The 22,182-nt window shown below is 40.0% G+C and overlaps 1 protein-coding gene across 4 annotated transcripts in view; it reads right to left on the bottom strand.

Annotated features, from left to right (window-relative positions):
- Positions 1–20,538, bottom strand: part of ENDOU (endonuclease, poly(U) specific) — a 48,377-nt gene extending 27,839 nt beyond the window's left edge. For 2 of the 4 annotated variants that reach the window (XM_075591703.1, XM_075591701.1), the window contains exons 1-2: positions 20,382–20,538; positions 6,262–6,381 (exon numbers count right to left, since the gene is read on the bottom strand). In XM_075591703.1, the coding sequence (XP_075447818.1) occupies positions 6,262–6,381; positions 20,382–20,487 (226 nt within the window). In that variant the 5' untranslated portion in view covers positions 20,488–20,538. The remainder of the gene's footprint in view (positions 1–6,261; positions 6,382–20,381) is intronic. The other 2 variants (XM_075591704.1, XM_075591702.1) reach the window with 1 other exon arrangement.
- Between the last annotated feature and the right edge of the window lie 1,644 nt (positions 20,539–22,182).

Here is a 22,182-nt window from a genome sequence, read left to right on the forward strand (position 1 = left end):
TACCATTGCAAAAATGACCCTCCGATTTTGTAAGAAATTCCGAAAGAATAGGAGGTTTTCTCAAATGTTAACCAATGTATATCATCATATGTTTCCTAAATCAGTCTTTTATTTTAATGGTTGGTGTAAGAGATGAGTGCAGAGGTACGCAATGGAGACTGGTTTTAAGGTGAAATTAAATAAGGCTTTATTGCGCCTGTTGCTTTAAACACAGCAAACATGTGAAAATCCACAAACAAAATCTGCTCCACGTTGGAGTATATTTACACTTGTAGTCCAGCGATTCACCAGCCCAAATCATAGAAACATTTATATATGTATAGAGAGACATAGATAATCGGTCTTATAAGAAAAGTCTTATCTGTCTCGTAATTGTAGGGGGAAGGCTTCTCTCTTTCCTGGGTTGCTGCCTTTTCCTCAGGCTATCTCAGCATTCAGGTGTAGAAGTCTTGTGAGCTCCAGACATATGTGATCCCTCTGTCAGTCTCATCTGTGAGACTCTGGAACCTCTGCTCTGTCTGTTTCCTAGGTCAGCCCAGTTGTGGACTAAGGAATCTCTCCTTCCTGTCTCAGGAGGAGCCTTTTCTCTAACAAACCTCCAATCAGCCAGTTGCTGGTCAATTAACCAGCACACTGCTGGATTAGAAGCAAGTTTTCTTAAAAGAGATGAGCCCCCTGTTGCATACCTCCCCTGTTTGTGGGAAGCTCGGGCTTGCTACGGCCAAAGCCCATCTTTCCACTCTCATTTGAGATATCTCAGTGACTTGAATGAGAGTGGATGCAGGAGGAGAACCCTCAGTCCCGCTGGGATTGGAGCCCTTCCTCCAGTTTAGTAGTGTCTCCTCTAGAAGGTTCTTGAGATCAGCAGTCCCCAGTCGCTCAAGGAGAACCTTTCTACTGACCATGTGGTCATGAGCTTTCCCTTGTGTCGGGCGCTCCTCTTTTTGTAGGCAGACTGTATGGTGACAGTTGCAGAGCTTTTATGCCAATCGCTTTCTTTCGCCATCTTCCCCATGTACTCCACTTTAGCACCAAATGTCCACTTCATGGTATCACAAGAGCGCCCAAGAACAGCCCCCGGAGCCCTTAGTTCATGAAGCTGTCTTCCTGCACTTTTCCCATTCAATGTAGTTTCCAGTTCAGCTTCTTTGGGATTGAATTGCGATGCGATTCCAGCTCCATTTCCAGAGAACGTCCAATCTTTTCAGCTTCCTCAGCTAAGGATTCTTCTGGCTTTGATTCTGCACTCCTACCTCTACCCTGTTGGGTGGCTTCAGGTTTGGCTAGTGCCTTCTTAGGTGGCTCAAACTTTGTAATCTTGTTTTGAAGGTGAGTGGTGTCCCCAGCTCTCACTGTACCCTTGTCCTCACAGGCATTAGTTACTGTGGGATACCGATGCTTGGGCAGAGCCAATACCTTTTTCCATATTGAAGCATCTGTAAGTTACTGGTCTGCAGAGTCTCACTCTGTTTCTTGAGTGTATCCTGCCATTCTCCTTTCAGGGTCTTTATTTCTTCCCTGTGCTTTCTCTGAGCTTGCTTCCACCTATCATTCATTATTTTGTTGAGCACTGTGAACTTCTTCGCTTGGGCCGCAGACACTCGTCTCAGTTTCTGGACCTTTTTACGCTCCCTCTTGTACCAAGTCACCTGGCCTCTAAGCTTAGCCTCTAGCGATGCTTTGGTGATGGTCAGGGTAGCCTTCAGTTTATCATGCTGCTTTGCGCGGACACACTGGGTAATCAGACGTTCCTGCAGCACTTGTATGTCATTAGCTGCCTGCAGATTTTCTTCCTGCAGAGTTTGCTGCTTCTCGTTGGCATTCTGGAGGTGTGTATGCAGACCTTGCAGTTGGTTCTGCAGTCGGTGCTCTGCTTCAAACGTCTCCTCTTCCAACAGTTTCTTTATTTTTTCAAGCTTGTGCAGCTTTTCATTCTTTCCATTGACGTGGTCTGTCAACTCAGAATTTTCCTTTTTTAATCTTAAATGTTCTCTTTTTTCAGTCTCTGTACTATTCAGGGCCTCCTTGCAGTCCAACTTCCATTTTCGCACATCTGCTTGGAGGCTGGCTGTCTCAAGGAGTGAGACTTCCATCTCCAGGTTGAGGAGAAGGTTGAAGCTCCTTCTGAGAGACTTTGAGATCTAAGTTAAGATGGAGAATAGTTTTCTTTGAAATGTCCAGCTCCTCAGCGAGACTGTGAAGTTCCTTTCTGGAGACTTCCAGTTCTGTGCGGCAGCTGTTGATCTCATGATGTGAGGCATCCAGTGCTCTGCGGAGTGTATGAACCTCCTTCTGAGATACGTCCACCTCTGTCCGGACACTGTTGACCTCCTGTTGTGAGGCATTCAGTTGTATGCGAAGAGTGTGAACCTCTTGCTGAAAGACTGTAATCTCCTTCAGTGCCTCCTCATACTTCTGCTTCAGCTTAGCCATCATTTTATCAGATTGGCTCTGCTTTTCCACCATGGTGGCATTAGTAGTGTTTGCAGCATCTAGCTCTGTCTTGAGATCGTCCAATTCTGTCCTGGCCAAAGAGTACATTGTGAGCACATATTTTTGATGCTTCACGTTATTTTTCAGTAGCTCTGCGTAATCATCTTTCTTTCGTTTCAATTGTTCACGGAGCATATCCCACTTCTCACACCATATGTAAGAGATGTGTGCAGAGGTACGCAATGGAGACTGGTTTTAAGGTGAAATTAAATAAGGCTATATTATGCCTGTTGCTTTAAACACAGCAAACATGTGAAAATCCACAAACAAAATCTGCTCCACGTTGGAGTATATTTACACTTGCAGTCCAGAGATTCACCAGCCCAAATAATAGAGACATTTATATATATATATATATATATATATATATATACACATTGGTCGACAAATCACCAAAAAATCTACTCGCCGACCAAAAAAATCTACTCGCCACCTAGTACCACACGTGTGCTGCTTGGGCCAATAGGAGCTCGCCATGATGTTAAATCCACTCGCCCGGGGCGTGCAAATGTATAGGTTTGTCGAACACTGTATATATATATATATATATATATATATATATATATATATATATATATATATATATATATCACAAAAAAGACATAAAATAATGAAGCAGCGCCTCTAATATATCCTAAACAAAGCTGAAGAAGAATGAACCTGTAGATACACCCAATGGGGTGATAAGAAAAAAGCTAATTAAAAAATGAACCCAATTATATAAATGTGATAGCAATCAACAACAATTATTGATAAAACATAATACTAATAAAAACTGTAAATATAAAATAGTTGTGATGCCACAATAAGTAAACTTGTTACTAAAAAACCTAATTTTAAAAGTCCTTTGAAAAAACACAGTCCTGTTCCAAAAGTAATGTCTCCAGGTGTTTTGCAGCCCGTTTCAAGGGTTCACTACTCCCTTATTATACCGATGAAAAGAGAAAAAAAAGAAAACAGGCGCACACCTAGTGCATTAACATAATAACAAGTGTTTATAGAACATTAAAATCAACAAATGCCCACTCACAAAAGTACTGATTAAAATAGCAGATATGAGATTGGCTCTCATGTGCCAGAAGTGCCGTCCGATCAGGGTAATGGCGTCCGCTCGCGTCTCTCATCCATGCAGTCAAATACCGGAAGTGATGTCTCTCCAGATCGGCACTTCAACACAGGAAGTCCCTCTGGGAACCAGCAACAGCCACACCAGGTTCTCAGTGCCAGCAATACAACACGGCGGAGCAGGAACCAAAGTTCTTACACCAACAGCAACAGAAGGTCATGGGCAAGTGACGGCTTCTCTCAAACCACCTGTGTTGAAGCGCCGATCTGGAGAGACGTCACTTCCGGTATTTGACTGCATGGATGAGAGACGTGAGCGGACGCCATTACCCTGATCGGACGGCACTTCTGGCACATGAGAGCCAATCTCATATCTGCTATTTTAATCAGTACTTTTGTGAGTGGGCATTTGTTGATTTTAATGTTCTATAAACACTAGTTATTATGTTAATGCACTAGGTGTGCGCCTGTTTTCTTTTTTTTCTCTTTATATATATATATATATATAAAGAGAAAAAAAAGAAAACAGGCGCACACCTAGTGCATTAACATAATAACTAGTGTTTATAGAACATTAAAATCAACAAATGCCCACTCACAAAAGTACTGATTAAAATAGCAGATATGAGATTGGCTCTCATATATATATATACAAATAAATCTGTATGCTCATCTGCATGTCTTAGGCAGGTCTGCAACCCTACCTTTCACCATTATCATCCAGCATACAGCACTTCCACTGCAGCAAGGGATTCTGGGAAATGACATGCAAATGAGCACACAGTGCCACTTTTTGCTTCAAAAACCATTTTTAACATGGTTCCCTATAGGCTTAAGCTTGCTGAATGGTCACAGCTTTGAGCACAGCCAGGGTTAAGGTGCATACCCAGAAAACCACTCACAGACAGCTGTTTCGACCTTAATGGGTCTCATCAGTGTGGGGTTGATTGACTGGGTATGCAAAAGAGGCTATGGGATATATATATATATATATATATATATATACATGGATATACATATACATATTATCTATGTCTGTATATATATATATATATATATATATATATATATATATATATATATATATATATATATATATATACAGACATAGATAATCAGTCTTATAAGAAAAGTCTTATCTGTCTCGTAGTTGTACGGGGAAGGCTTCTCTCTTTCCTGTGTTGCTGCCTTTTCCTCATGCTATCTCCGCATTCAGGTGTAGAAGTCTTGTGAGCTCCAGACATCTGTGATCCCTCTGTCAGTCTCATCTGTGAGACTCAGGAACCTCTGCTCTGTCTGTTTCCTAGGTGAGCCCAGTTGTGGACTAAGGATTCTCTCCTTCCTGTCTCAGGAGGAGCCTTTTCTCTAACAAACCTCCAATCAGCCAGTTGCTGGTCAATTAACAGCACACTGCTGGATAAAAGGCAAGTTTTCTGAACAGGGATGAGCCCCCTGTTACAGTTGGTTTTGTAATGTTTGATATTTTAAGACTAGGGTGTATCCATGTTCCATAGATCTCCAGATATATCCCAGTCACTGTGTTTGCATATTTTCAATAAAGTTTTTTTTTAGTGTAAGCACGGAAGTGAGTATATTAGGAGGGGAATCATGGACATTATTTATATACCCCTTAGGAAGAAGGAACCCTCCTTCGAAATGCGTAGGGTGATGGAGGACCGGATACTGTGTGGCACCCAAGAACCGGAAGTGACGCAAGACGCCGGCTGGTACGGCATGGTGGAGTCGCGATGACCGGGGGGAGCTGATAGTAACCGACTGATTCTCTTTTTAAAGTGTGTATACGCAGTATACGTGTGAGGATATACCTTTTTGAAAAAAGCTTTACATAACGCATTATTTAAAGAAGGAGCTTTGTTTTGCCTGCCAGTTATTCTCCTGCTGCATGCTGTTGAGAGGGAGCAAAGAAACCTTTATGTGCCTGAACGCAGGCACTTGCATGTAAGTGCATATCTCACCATTTGCATTTGTGGAAATCTCCTTTGAACGTGCTTCAGAACTATTTCTTCTTTTTTTATTTCTTTTTTATTTGAGGTGCGCTGAATCATTTTTCCTGAAGTCGCTATTGCCAGCGAGGCTACCACTGGCTGCATCATCCCCCTGCAACAGGCATACCTTTACTCTAATGCATGAGCCGTGAGGATTGCACACTCCATGATTTTGTATCATCTCTCTCACTTTTTCATGGGTTTCTCCCCAACTAGCTAATTACAGCTTCAGTAAAATGCTGTTTATGCCCAATACATTGTTCTATTTTTTTCTACTTGCAGTGCAAGATCAATCTCCTTCAATTTCAAAAGTTTAGGCAGATCTACTACCTGATGAAAGGTTATGTGGGCTTGAAACATCGTTTTCCTGAGGTCTGCCTACTCTTTTGAAATGAAAGGTGCGCTGTTCCCTTATCCCCTTCGTTTGTTTATATCTCCCTGGTTACAACGGGGTTAGAAGTTACATTTTGGTCCAGATTCAGCATACCACACTGGCTTCATCCTTGGACCTTAGCCAATATGATGATGAGAGAATAAAGAATAAATGCAAGTGTTTTGTAGCTATCTGAAATGTATTTGATTGATTGTGACCTTAATATACTGTGAAGTGTTGTCTACTTTCGATATCATACAAATGTGCTGGATGTGAGTCAGTGCTGGTACGGAGTGAGGATTATTGGTTAGGCTCTTTTCTTACATAGACATAGGTGATAGTCATGGCAGCAGTCCTCAAACTTCTCACAAGGCTCATTGCACTGACAGCTATAGGACTTGTTTGGCTTGTCTCCACAGCGATTCTTACATGAGTCCTCGCAACCTGAAGAAGGAAAACAAAAAGCAGAGGTCACATCTTCTCTGTAAACAACAGTCCTAAAGACTCTGTGTTTGTATAGAAGGCATGTACATGCTCATGCTAAATCCATGTAATCCTGAGATTAATATCAAGTCCTTGTTTTCTAACATTATTCTGTATTTCTCTGGAAAATAGAGACATGTAGAAACTATACAGAGGTATAATCTCATGCTGACATGGAGTCATGTTAGCAATACACAGTAGGATACAGAAACACTGCAAAATACACACATGTAAGTCCCACTTTATTATGTAAACTATACTGATGTCAAATAAAAGTCCCTATGTTATTTTTCTTCAACATCTACCTCTCTATCCCTTATGGACTTGGATGGTGCCCACACCTGGCAATTCCAATCAGGAGTTGAGTGTTAAATAACACTTGAAAAAACATGGTTTTATTCAAATGTTAGTCTTCCCATAATGATGTCTACACAACCCATGTCTACACAACCTTCAATACCAGACTGGCTTGAGCTGAGGTGCTACCTATGGTAGAGCTTTATGATACCATATGGATTATTGGATGACAGGCAAGCCGTTAGAGTATAGTGAAATCGTTAACGTCAATGGAGTGACGATGCCTTTTCCAAGATGTGTAATTAATAGTTAGTGCCTCTATGCACTTCTTTAGGAGGTAGCTGTTAACCACTTGACTGTCAAAGAAGTCAACCTACATACTTGTGTACTGCCCTATTGTTATAGAATAGGAAGAACAACTGTAGCCTTGGCTTCACAGTCATCTGTTCACATATTCAAGTGTATTGCTTTATTTAAACTTCTTGAACAGCAAGAAATCTTTGCTCACAAAAGCTAGAACTCATATTTCTACATATCTCTCACAGTATATGTGGTGCAATTCAAGTCAAAACAATAAAGTTTCAATTAACTCATGATCCAGAAAGCTTGCAACCTTCTATAATCCAAGGCATACAGATAACCTCACTCCAATAGATGCCTTATATTTTGATAACCTACTCCTTGGGAGAATCAGCTGTGCTGAAGGGGGTGATGCTTAATGCACATTGTTGTAAACCCTGCATGTTGAATCTGATTATGTCAGCCTTCAGACCCCAGATCCCATCTGCTTGAACAGCTGAACAGAAGCTTCTGGGAGCTGTGCTGCTATAACTATGTAGGGCAGAGCTAAGAAAGTCCTCTCAGGGCACAGCTCTGTATTTGGCAGTGAGCCTCATTCAATAATGCTGCCTGACTGTCCAAAGGCCACTTCTGCATCCCTAGCTGGGGATGGCAAGGGAGTCCCTGAGTAATGTAGGCTTTCCCCCCCTTTTCCTTAGAGCTCAACGGTTACACAATTATCTAGCTATTAAATGCACAATGCACGCATTCATTCTGCCACCTTTTTTGCATTTTGTAAATACTTTTGTTAGTTATGGATTTTCAGTTTTAAACAAAGGATGGGGGAAGTGAGATAGAGGGATAAAGAAACTAAAAAAAGAGAGGGGCACATGAAGGAAAGAGAAATAAAGGGGAACATACAGTTGGTTTGCATTCATCTGAATGATTCTGCTACTTATTTAATGATTTGAATAGTTACACATTCATTCCCTTACTTTCAAACACACAATTAGGCCTCGGACATGGTCAAAAAGACCGTGCTGAGCCGCGCTGAGGGGAAACATTATCCCTATCAGCGCGGCTTTAGACGGCGCTTCCACAGGCGTGCGGAGGCGTGTGGAAATGCAGGAGACAGGCAAGTTTACATTTTGCCGCTCATGCAAGCGCAGGGCCGGTCACGTGACTGCCAGAAGCCAATGGCAGTCCGTGACGTCGGCGCCGTGACGTGGTGCGCTGGCCCCGCCTCCCAATCCGCCTCCAGGCCCGCCTCCGGAAAGCCTCCTACCCGGCACACAAGCGCGCTCGCTGACGCTCATGCAGGGACAAGAAAAATCTCCTGCTTGAGCAGGAGAGCATGAGCGTCAGCGCTGCCCAGCGCCGCTCCCTGCACCATGTCCTAGGCCTTACTGATATTCATATACTCAGTTGCATAACCAATGTTACTCAGTTAGTTACACTTTAAATTATTCATAAAAACAGTGTAGAACCCTTTATGCAAAATGCTATTATTTATCCATTTTTTATATTAACTGAAAACAACCAACCTGTAACTGTGAAGACACAATATGAACATACCAAGTATATACACGGTTGATCACCCTCTTCTCCTAAACATTCTCCACTCCATTGGCCTCTGTGATGCAGCCTACTCCTGGCTTAGGCCCTAACTTTACAACGGCTTCTTCTGTGTTTCCTTCTCCGGTTTCTCCTCTTCTTCACTCCCTTGGAGTCCCGTGAGACTCTGTCCTTGGTCCTCTGCTATTCTAACTCTACACCTCTTCTCTTGGTGAACTAATACAATCTTTATGCCGAAGACACACAAATGTATCCGTCCTCCGCTGACCTCTTCCCACTCTCCTGTCCTGTGTCCCCAACTGTCTCTCTGCAATCTCCTCCTGGATGTCTCTCTACTACCTGAAGCGTAATATGTCCAAAACAGAATTAATATTCTTTCCTCCTTCCAATGCCACCGCTGCAACAACACTCTCCCTCACTGTCAACAACATCACAATTTCCTCAACACTTCAAGCCCACTTTATAGGAGTCATCTTTGACTCTTATCTCTCCTTCATTCCTCACATTCAGTCCCTCACAAAATCCTGCCATCTCCACCTCCGAAATATCGCCCTTGTCTCACTTACGATGCAGCTAAAATGTTAGTTGGCTTTCCTCTTGTCCACATGTCTCAACTTCAATCCATCCAAAATGCTGCTGCTAGACTTATCTACCTCACTCACCGCTACACTTCTACTGCTCCACTTCGCATTGCCCTACACTGACTTCCCATAGCCTCTAGAATTAAATTTAAAACCCTAGTAATGACTTACAGAGGTTTCAATAACACTGCCCCCCCCCTAGGCCTTGGCCATGTTTGGCGCTTGCTGGCGGAAGCGTGCTGCCGCACGCTCCCGCTCAGCACTGAGCCCCTACAGCCACAATTAGAGCGGCTTGCGGAAGCACAGGTCTTAGGGGAATTTATGCCCATGACATCTGCCTTTCTTCCCACTTTTATACCTCCTCCCACTCTCATCTGCAAGACTTCTCCAGTGCTGCCCCCTCTCTCTGGAATTCCCTACCACGTATCATCACACTCTCCCCCAGCTTTCAGGTGTTTAAAAACTCCCTGAAAATTCACGATTTCATGGAAGCCTACTCGCCATACCTCTAACATTCAACTCCCCTCCCTCCAACCCCACTGGGATCAGCTGTGTGGCTGGACCAATCTCCACTCTATGTAACATCCACCCCCCAAAAAAACCTTAATGGCTTCAGTTGTCAGACTGGGACATATTTTAACCTGAACTACACCTTATCACACAATGAGCAGCAACCTTACCTTCCTGTTTCAACATTGTCCCTCATTCCCCCTAGATTGTAAGCTCTCATGAGCAGGGCCCTCGTTACCTCTCTGTGAATGTTTGATATGTAATTCTGTATATGTAATTATCAATTCTCTGGGCCCCCATTGTACCGCGCTGTTGAATATGTTGGGGCTTCATAAATAAATGTTAATAATATCATTACTAGTCGGTACTCCACTTAATAGTTAGGATTCCGTCTAATTTAATTTATTGGAAGCCACAAATAAAAACATTTTTAAATGCACTATACAATTCTTCATTCCCATTACTTCTGTGGAAGGCAATGGTCGCCTTTTTAAAAGTGGCCAAAAACCTATTAGTTTACAGATATAAGACCTATTTAATATGCCATGAAGCAGTTTTGCAACGCTGAAGATGACTTCATCTCCATTTAAATGAATGAGACTAACATCCAGCAGAGGGAAGCCATTTCAGAGCATACTAAATAAGGAGCAGGTAACTAGAGTTCAGAAGTAACATGGAAATGAAAAGAAACACTCACTGCAGACTGCGTAAAATAGTTTGTTGTACATGTACCGCAAAATTAGAAACGAAAGGTATACAGGGATATATCCAATAAGTAAACACGGGAAGGATCTTGATCCAGGGAGAAATCTGATTTCCAATATTTGGAGTCAGGAAGGAATTTATATTTCCCCTTGTGAGATATCATTAGATAATGTTTCATTGGGGTTTTGTTTGCTTCATCTTAATCAATATATATAAATATCTGTAATCTAAATTTAGCATACAGTAGGTTAAATGTGATGGACGTACAGTATGTCTTTTTCAACCTCATCTTCTTTGTAACAATGTAACTAAAAGTGAGTATACTGCAATATATCAATGCTCTTTATGGTAGCAACTACTAATTTACTCAGATACAATACTACGCATTTAAACAATTAGTTTAGTGATTTTCAACCAGGGTTCTGCGGCTGCAGGGGGGTGGGGGGGGAAGCGTGACCACATGAACTGAACATTTTGTCTCCCATTTTCTTGGGTTCCGCACATTGTGGATCAGGTACACAGATTGTTGGGTGGGGCTGGGAATGACCAAGTGGTCTTGGTACAGGTTGGCACCAATGTGAAAGTTAGAGAAAGATGGGGGGCCTTAAAGAAATATGTCAGGGATTTAGACCACAAGCTTAAGGACCTCCAAAAGTAGTATTTTCAGAAATACTACCAGTGCCGTGTGCTACTCCAGGGAGCCAGTTGGAGCTTAGGGAGATTAAAGCATGGCTAAAAAAAATGGAGAATGATTTTTAGAGTACTGGGAGCCCGTCTCTGAGAGGTGCTATCTTAATAGTAGGGATGGATTGCACATCAACGAAGAGGGATTGTTGTGCTATGGAAGGAGAATGTTAAACAAGGCTGGAGAAGGTTTCAAACTAGGAAGGATGGGGGAGGTACAAGCAAGAGGTAATGGACTGGACAGAATAGGGAGGAATGGGGAAATACTGTAGCTATGGGTCATGGGGGTAGAGTGGGGAGAAGAGAAAGATTAGCAAGCAGGAATGCACTAATATTCAATACAGATAATACTAGAACCTTTCTAAAGACTAAAACCAATCAGAGGAGAAAGACAGGAGCAGATAAGATAATGTTGCAACCAGACTGTGCTTTTGTTAAGTGCATGCTTGCTGTATAGAAGCCTGACCGATAAAATGGGAGAGGCTGAATTAATAGCTAGAAGGGAGCAGTATGATATCATACAGTAGGTATTACTGAAACATGGTGTGATGAAACTCATAACTGGGCAGTTAATTATGGAAGAATAGAGCGAAGAGATGGTAGAGTAGGTTTTTACAGTATGTATTATACGGTACGTGAAATGTTTACAGTATGAAGGGATTGGAGGGAAAAGTACAAAGAAAAGGTTTGTAGGGATAAACCACCAAATATCTGTGAGATTGAGGAAGCCAAAATACTTTTGCAAATTGAGAAGGTATCAAAACTAGGTCATTTTTACATAATGGATGATTTAATTATCCGGAAATCGAATGGAGCAATGAGATTAGCATTACAACTAAAGGGAACAGGTTTTGGGTGTACTTCAAAACAATTAAATTACCCAAATTATTGATGAACCAACCAGGAGTCGGGCAATAATGGATTTGATAATGTCAAACAATGTAGAAGTTAAATAAATATTCAGGTACGGGAACATTTAGGAAACAGTGATCATAACATGGTTTAATTTGAAATAAATTATCAAAAAACATATTACATGGGTTCAACAAAGACTTTTAATTTTATAAAAGGCAGTCTTTAAAATATTGTTAGAAAAGCACACTTATCAGTATATACCTTTGGGTAATAAATATAAAATAAATAAGTCTATACCAATATGGCTAAATAAAGAGGTATGGGAGGAAAAGAAGAAGAAGCAGGGATTTAGATTCTTAAAAGTCAGAAGGGACAGAGGCATTATATCAGAATGATAAAGAATGTGACAAAAGTTGCAAAAAGGACAATCAAATTAGCAAAACTTGAAAATGAATGCAATAGAAAGTAAGATCAACCCTAAAAAGTTATTTAAGTATCTTTAAAAAATAAATATATATATATAGGACCCTTTCAGTGTGAGATGGGCAGGCAAATTATTGGTGATAAGAAAAAAGCAGAGACATTAAACAAATATATTGCCTCTGTATTTACCAGGGAAGAATCAATTGCAATAATAGTGACGCAGGAGGAAGCCACAACCTCTCTATTAATGAACAATTGGTTAACTGAGGAAGAAGTGCATAGGCTGCTTCATAAAATTAAAGTTAACAAGACACCTGGCCCTGATGGCATATATTTAAGAGTTCTTAAGGTGCAAAATGCAGTAATAGCCAAACAATTACAGTTAATATTCAAGGACTTTATTTCCACAGTCTCAGTACCACAAGATTGGTGTAAAGCATGTGGTGCCTGTATTTAAAAAGGGGGCTAGATCACAACCGGGGAACTACCGACATGTAAGCCTAACATCAATAGTGGTGAAGCTACTTGAAGGATTAGTGTGGGATAATATTCAGGAATACCTAATGGAAACAAAATTATTAGTAATGGTCAGAATGGATTTCTGAAGAATAGGTTGTGCCAAACTAACCTTATTAGTTTATTTGAGGAGGTAAGTAGAAATTTAGACCAGGAAATTCAGTTGATGTGGTCTACTTAGATTTTGCAAAGCCTTTTGATACAGTTCCAAACAAGAGGTTAGTGTACAGAATAAAGCAAATTAGACTCAGTAAAAATATTTGCACCTGGATTGAAAACTGGTTGATGGATAGACACCAGTGAGTTGTCGTAAATTGAACGTTTTCAGATTGGGCTAAAGTTGTGAGTGGAGTCCTTAGGGATCGGTACTGGGACCCCTGATTTTGAACTTGTTTATTAATGACCTTGAGGTTGGCATCTAGAGCAAAGTCTCCATCTTTGCTGATGATACTAAATTGTGAAAGGTAGTGGAATCAGAGCAGGATATGATTTCTCTCCAGAAGGACTTGGAGAGACTGGAAACTTGGGCAGGTAAATGGCAGATGAGGTTTAGTACAGATAAATGTAAGGTTATGAATTTGGGGAACAAGAATAAACACGCAACTAACTAATTAAATGTTGATCAATTAGGAGAATCCTTGATGGAGAAGGATGTAAGAGTGCTTGCAGACTTCAGGCTTAGCAATAGTGCCCAAAGTCAGGTGGTACAGTAGCTGCAAAGGCAATCAATATCTTATCTTGCATTAAACAGGGAATGGATAGAAGGGAAGTAAACATAATTATGCCCCACTAAAACCACACCTTGAACCTGGAGTATAATTTTGGGCACCACTCCATTGAAAAGACAATATGGAACTAGAAAAAGTGCAGAGAAGAGCCACCAAATGAATAAAGGGGATGGACAATCTATCTTTTGAGGAGAGGCTACCTAAATTAGATTTGTTTATATTAGAAAAGAGGAGTCTAAGAGGGGATATGATAATTATATAAAAAATATATTCAGGGACAATACAAGGAGCTTTCAAAAGAACTATACATCCCAATGACACAACACTGGGTCATACCTCATATTGTTGGAAAGGAGATTTCACAAGCAACAAATAAAAGGGTTCTTTACCATAAGGGCAGCTAAAATGTGGAATTAATTATCTATGACGCCTGTGATGGCAGATGCAATAGATACCTTCAAAATAGTTTGGACATCTTTTTAGAAAGGAAAGATATACAGGGCACGATATACTGTAGCAAATAAGTACAAATGGGAAGGATTCTGATCCAGGGAGTAATCTGATTGTCATTATTGGAATTTATTTTTCCCCTTATGAGATATCCTTTGATTATATTTCACTGGCGTTTTTTGTTTGTCTCTCTCTGGATCAATATACTGGAAGTACAAATATGGGATAAAGTATCTGTCATCTATATTTAGCATACTGTAGGTTGAACTTGATGGACGTACATCTTTTTTCAACTTCATCTACTATGTAACTATGTAAGGTAAGGAGTCTACAAGGAATCAATTTGGATTAGGTTCTTGCAACAACAAACAAATATGGAAGAAAATGGACAGTCTTTAAAACATTGGTGTATACCCTCGGGAAATAACGAAAAAAGTCTAAACCAATGAGGCTAAAATAAACAGGTAGGTAAAGAAATTGAAAGGAAGAGGCAGGCATTTAGATTATTAAAGTCAGAAGGGACGGAGACATCTTATGAGAATCATAAGGAATGTAACACAAGTTGCAAAAGGGTAATTTGTTTAGAAAATAATTGAACATGAAAAAGGATTGCAATAGAAAGTAAGCTCAACCATCAAAAGTTCTTCAAGTTCATTAATAACAAAACGATTAGAAAAGAGAATATAGGACCCTTACAATGCTAGATGGGCAGGTAAATGATTAGATATAATTAGAAGGCGTAGGTATACATTCTTTGCCTTTGTATTTACCAAGGTGTAGTCTTTGCAAAAATATTGCATCAGGAGGAAGAAGTGCAAAGGTGTCTATGATAAAATAAAGATAAATTAAACACCTGGCCCCGATGGTATGTGCCTAAAGGTTCTTAGGGATCTAATTTCAGTAATAGCCAAACAATTACATTTAATATTCAAGGAATCAATTTCCACAAGCTCAATACCACAAGATTGGCAAAGAATTTGTGGTACCTGTATTTAAAAAGGGAACTAGATTACAACCAGAGAATTACAGACCTGTTATTCTGACCTCAATAGTGGAGAAGCTACTTGAAAATTTAGTAAGGGATAATATTCAGAAATACCTAATGGATAACAAATTTTTTAGTAATAGTCATCATCGATTTATGAGCGATAGGTCATGCCAAACTAACCTTCCTGAGTAAAAATATTTAGGTAGGCATTATTTATCTTGCAACCTGTATATGCAGCCTCAAATATGTAGGCAAAACATGGAGGGAATTGAGGGTAAGTATTCTCGAACATCTAGGCACCATTTGGAATGCTGTGGACGCGCCACGTAAGAAACAAACATGTAGGTGACATAGGTTAGTATCATGTTTCAAGGTACTGATCATATTCCGCAATCTATAAGAAGAGGTGATTGGGATAAAGCGCTGCTACAAATGGAGGCTCACTGGATATATATTTTAAACACTCTGAGCCCATCAGGGCTTAATGAAGGGTTTATGTACGCTCCCTTTCTGTGAGTCAATTTTCCTGACTGTTCTTAGTCTCAGCTATTACACCACTTAGTTATTTATATGTAATACCTTTATCATAACTATAGGGATACACTCCACCCCGTAGTTAGTAGTTTTGCAATTTAAGCCCAGCACAAGGTGTTTTATGTAACTAGCATCACGGGCTGCCATGACAACCCTGTTATGTATATAGGGGCGGACGTTAGCGCTAATATGCTCACCCCAGGAAGAAGGCGTGTCCTACGCTGAAACGTACATCGGGTACAGTGTTCGAGCAAGGAGGTAGTGCAGCATGGAGCTCTCTGATGTCTGAGCCAGCTGAAGCGCTTTCACAGTAACACTGAGTCAAAAATATGACTCCAACCTTTAACTAAATAGGTTTGACTGAAACTAACAGTAGTTTTTGTTTGAGCCCAGCTGCACTGCTGTCCCGTGGAGCAATACGCTCCTTTTATAAGATTTTTAGATTTGCAAAGTAAAGGGTATTGTTTTTTGGAGTATTTTGCGAGGTTGATACTCAACCTGGTTTACAGCCACTATTGTAATATCCCAAACATAGCGGTTTCTGTCCGCTTATTTTGGGTTATACTGCGATATGCCTTAAACGTGGCATCAAAAAGGTTGATCACCCAGGAGTACAGTATGTGTTGCTGGTATTACTAAAACTGTAAATTACCACAGGTGATTATCTGCAGGGAGCAAACTAACTAGGGAACCAAGCTTGATGATAGGGTTTTCTGTCCGCTTATTTTGGGGGGTATGCTATGATATGACTTAAACACGACATCTAAATGGTTGATCACCCAGGCTTGAGTGCTGCGGTTATTATTAAAACTGTAAATTATCATAGATGATTATCTGCAGGGAGCAAACTAACTAAGCCACAAAGCTTGATTATTCAGCCTCTCATGCAGAATGTCCAGCCGATTCTGGTGTGGATTATGATATTCCTTCAATATTGCATTTAAAAAATTGATTACCCAGGAGCCTGTGCGGCTTTTGTTACCAAACTTGTGGATTACTACAGATGATTAACTGCAGGGAGCAAATTAACTAAGCTTTAGCTTCAATCATTCAACCCTTCATGCAGACCTTACCAGTATATACAGTATGGTTATAGTTTCTATGGTATACTGACTGCACAATAGGTATTTACACGTTAATTAGTGTGGTAGGTTCAAAGAATGCCTTATCTCCCTTATCAGCACTGAGTGTTTAGTGACTAATTGTTCTTACTTCCTAAGGCTAGGGACCCGCTGCGGTGCCCGCGGCCTCGCATGCGCGGGCCACCAGCTCCTTTCCTCCAGTCTGGAAGTCCCCGCTGGCTTCTTCCGACATGGCTGACTGCGTGCTGTGATGCGCCAGCCAGCCGGTGCTGCAAGCTTCTGGTGATCAGAAGCGCTGATGCGTCACGTGGTGCACGAGTCAGCCAATGAGGAGGGGAGGAGGGAAAGAGGGGAGCTATGGGAGGGAGGCGGCTAACGGGAGGGAGGTGTGCCTCTGTGTGCAACCTATACCTCTCCTCCCGGACCCACAACCTCTGCGTCTTCACCCTTAACCTCCTCCACCCCGCCCCGGGTTCAATGGCCACGCCCCTGACCCATTTTGGCCAAGCCCCTACTTGTATGGAGTCCCTTAGAAAGTGATTAACCTCACTGGGTTTATACTGAACACATTAACATTTAACAAGCTTGTGCACGCTATACCAAACCTTCAGTATTAACTTTGTGCAGATAAAAGCTACCATCAACTTAATAGTGTCAACCTCAGACTTATTCCACACCCACATCAATTTTGGGTGTTTTATATATTAAAGAAGCAGTTCAAGCAATATCCTACATGTGTGTTTTTTTTAATAAATCAGTTCTGTACTATGAAAAAATACTTGTAGCATTAAAAAAAATGTTTTAAAGACATTTTTAATGTTTCTAATGTAGGAAGCATTTCCAAATTGACAGCCCCCTTCCCCTGATAGGCTCTGCTCTTGAGCCCCGCCCTGTCCCTAGCAGTGAAGCAATTGTATCTAATAACTGCCCAGTCATTCATATTCCAGGAACTACATTGCCCAAAATGTTGTGTAAAAACTGAATTAAATAGCCCCAAGCAAGCAATTTATTACAGTCGATTACAGGAGAACGGGTCAATCTGCAGCTTAGCTAATCACATGTCAGTGTACAGATTGTGTTAATGCACATATTGAATGGGAAAAATATATATTTTTTTTTTAAAAACGGCAGCTTGAACTGAAATTATCATTTACCCCCCACTTTGAATTTATGACCAGACAGGTTAATTTGTTATCACACCTAGAACTGGGATTTGTCCACGTTTTTTTTATTCTACTTGCTTTACCTACTGTAAGTGCCAATGGTTTTTAATGAATTTGGATTAAATGTTATGTTTTAAATCAAGTACACTTAAAAATTATTGTGACTTTGGTGCGCCACATAGGGAGTTCTTTCTATAGTGCCTAGCGGCACTCATTTTGTTTGAAAAATATTTGCACCTGGATTGAAAACTGGTTGATGGATAGACAGAGAGTTAACATAAATGTAACCTTTTCAGATTGGGCTATGGTTGTAAGTAGAGTACCTCAAGGATCGGCCCTGGGACCCTGCATTTTGACTCGTTTATTAACTATCTTGAGGTTGGCATAGAGAACCAAATCTCCATCTTTGCTTATGACACTAAATTATGTAAGGTAGTAAAATCAGATGAGGATGTAATATATCTACAAAAGGACTTGGATAAACTTGAAACATGGGCAGGTAAATGGCAGATGAGGGTTAATACAGATAAATGTAAGGTTATGCATTTGAGAAGCAAGAATAAAAAGACTACTAACAAATTAAATGGGACAGAATTAGGTCAGTCATTGGTAGAGAAGGATCTAGGAGTGCTTGTAGGCAGGAGACTTGGCAACGGTGCTTAATGTCAGGCAGTAGATGCAAAGGTGAATAAGATATTATCTTGCATAAAACTGGGTGTTCAATGTAAGGGAATATTATTATTATTATTATTATTATTAGAAAGCATAATTTTGCCACTGTATAAATCCTTAGTAAGACCACACCTTTAATATGACTATAATTTTGAGCACCACTCTCCATAAAAAAAAAAAAAGACATTATGGAACTAGAGTAAGTACAGAGAAGAGCCACCAAATTAATAAAGGGGCGGGGAGGTCTGCCTTGTGAGGACAGGTTAGCTAAATTGGATTTGCTTACATTAGAAAAGATGCATCTAAGAGGGGATATGATAACTATTTACACATATATTCAGGGACAATACAGGGAACTTTCAAAAGAACTATTCATCCAAAGGCCAGAACAAACAACACTGGGTCATCCCTTAAAGTTGGAGGAAAGGAGATTTCTTCAGCAACAAAGGAAAAGGTTATTTACCGGAAGAGCAGTTAAAGTGGAATGCATTACCCATGGAGACTGTGATGGCAGATACAATAGATATCTTTATGAAAAGGTTAAACCTCTTTTTAGAAAGGAAAGGTATGCAGGGATATACTGTAAACATGGGAAGGATGTTGATCCCAGGATACATTTTATTGCGATTACTGGGGTCAGGAAGGTATGTCATTTCTCCCCTAATGAGATATCATTGGATAATGTTGCACTGGGGTTTTTTGTTTGTCTTCCTCTGAATCAATAAACTGCAAATACAAATATAGGAGGAGTATCTAAAGTTTAAATGTAACATTGGTTGAACTCAATCAACATATACCTTTTTTTAAACCTCATCTATTATGTAACTATGAGTTTGTATAACACTACTAGTACTCGGTCACCCAGTATACAAAATAAGTAGTTGATCAATTATTCTTTTAGTCTACCATTAGTTACATTTACGCAGCTATTAAAGATTGTTTAGAAAGTTACTGAGTGACATTGAACGTTCCATAGTACCCTTATTCAAATTGTTAGTTGGTTAAATTTGGGGTAATTTATCAAGGTCTTCCACCTGCAACACCAGGGCAAAAATACTGCATCAGCTTTATCAGGGGAAAACATCCCAATTGAATACGAATGGTTCTTTAATTAACGTGGCAGTATTTTGGCACCAGTTTTTACCCAGTCCTTGGATTTGATAAATGACTCAAATTGATACTTATGAATAGTCAGGTTTAAGATCAAACAAAAAAACAAATACATGGCAGAGTGCCACTGAATTAAAGCAATTAAAGCATATGCAGGAAAAAGACTCCCCTGTTAGCCCTAGAGACAAATTCTATATTGAGATTTGCTCTTTTAACTTTCTGATGCTGAACTATTCCTTAAACCAATAACTGAAGCTACAGCATAAGATATTTTGAGGGTTGATTACAGAAATCCTCCCGAAGAATCTACAGTACGTATCATTATAAAAGATTGTGTTAAATGGATGCTAAGGGTGGTATTTACAGTGTGTGCAATCTGTGTCGGCTTCCAATGTATCAATAGAAAAATGAGAGGTTAAGGAATGCATTATAATTATATGTACTGTATCAAATGTAGTGTCTTTTTTCCCCCCCGTTTTCAACCATTTGAAGATAATGCTGGTCTGGGGTGGCATAAACCTCTTTGGCAAAAAATATACTGCAGTTTGATTTTAGGTTTGCTCCATACATTGAGAGCAATTTATAAATAAAAATATACATAGAACTTGAGCAACATGTTTTTTTATTTTTTATTTGAAGCAGTCACAATAAAAAATAATAATAATACAAAATCTAACTTAATACATAGACTCCCTATGACTTTTGTCTGACTAACCAAGTTTTAGAGCAAACGAGTTCATCCTTTGGCTTGACTAAAGCCATGACGATAAGGGTCAACTAAAATGTACAATATAGGATCCAAAACTTACTGTCACTGGGGCAGGTTTCAAAAGCCAAGATGCTGACGCTGACCACAGAGAGAACGAGGAAGAGCAGAAAGTTCTTCATGGTGGAAGAAGAGATGTGACCAGTCATCTCTTGATTCCAGGTGGTACTGAAATCTGTTTACAGAAGGGTGTGGTTTTTCTATGGTAATTTCTCTAAGGTGAAGGAAGAATATGGTAATAAAAAAAAACACACACCAGCCTTGTAAGACTATTGTAATTTATAAGGGAACCAGTTGAGACATACATTTCCTCCTGCAGCTCATAATTAACTGATTCCCTCCCACAATTACTGCCCAGCATTTATTATTAACAAGGACATTTTGTTTATGTTTAATAAATAATTTTCCATCACAGAGTTAAAAATAGATTGGGGTAAAAATGAGCAGCATGGGAAAATCATATGATGGAGAGGTGACGTGTGTGACTTTGGGTAAATAGATTTGTCTCCCAATTGATAAAATGGCAAAACAATTTTAAAAGCTTTGTGTTGCTGTACGACTGTCGCAATAATTCAACGTACAGTAAAAGAATGTGGCCATTATTCGGCCAAATGTATTCTAGCAAATACGTGCATTTTTGTAAAATTAAAAGCCCTGCATGGTTCAAATGTCTTTCTGCGAATGTTTCGTTTTATGCTTGGTGCTCTTATCTGGGAATCATAAATTCCATGTATGTATGTATTTATGTATATCTTTATTTTCATAGCACCATTAATGTACATACTGGTAGTGCTTCACAGCAATAATACACGTGACATAATAATAGAAATAACAAATAATACAAATAACATATAATGGGAATAAGCGCTTCAGACATGAATGTAACATTAGGGAAGGAGTTCCTGCCCCAAAGAACTTACAATCTAATTGGTAAGTAGCACTCCTTTTGACACACACAAACACACATATATATATATATATATATATATATATATATATATATATATACTGGTAATTGTGGGGAGTTTCTGAGAGCTTGCTGGGTATCTGTGTGTTTGTTAACTTTGTCAGCTGGTCTCAGCTATTTTGGAGGTTAGTGGCTCCTCCCACCTAGGGTTTAAAGCTCACCCCTCCCCACCTTCCAAGTAAGCAGGTTTTCTTTTCATGCAGCTGGTTGTGACAGGTTTAATGCCAGGACCATCCTGCCTCTAATTATAGAGGTAAATAAGGATTTTAATCAGTTAGTGTTAGGACCTGCGAACTGGTCATACCTTGAAAGTGGTTCGCAGGCTTATACGCTTTGGCCAAAGGGTTAACTAAATGACCCATTTTCAAGAGATATATAGGTATTCCACTGTATATTTTTGTCACGTTGGATGTTGCTCTGGACTTTTGTTTCTTGTTTTATACAAGTAGAAAGAACATACAGAGGACAGTAGGAAGGTGTTCTGTAAGTGCATCTGCAAGGGGCCACGGTCGATGTATAAAGTGCATAGTATCAGCCACATAGCTACTCATATGCTTGGTTAAGGTGGGAATTGTAGATAGGTCTTAACGGTGGATAGAGAGAGTGCCAGTCAGATATTGAGGGGAAGGACATTCCAGAGGTGTGGGGCAGATAGTGAGAAAGGTTTAAGGTTGTAGAGGGCTTTTAGATACAAAAGAGGTAGAGAGAAAACATCCTTGATGTTGAGATGGTGTATAGTGAGAAATTAGGGCTGAGATGTAAGGAGGAAGAGTGTATATCCTTACAAGTGAGGAGTATTGTGTGTGTGATATCGGATTTGATCGGAAGCCAGGAGAGGGATTTCATGAGGGGAGACGCTGAGACAGATTTAGGAGAG

Source organism: Ascaphus truei, chromosome 3, assembly GCF_040206685.1.
Source record: "Ascaphus truei isolate aAscTru1 chromosome 3, aAscTru1.hap1, whole genome shotgun sequence".
Lineage (NCBI taxonomy): Eukaryota > Metazoa > Chordata > Amphibia > Anura > Ascaphidae > Ascaphus > Ascaphus truei.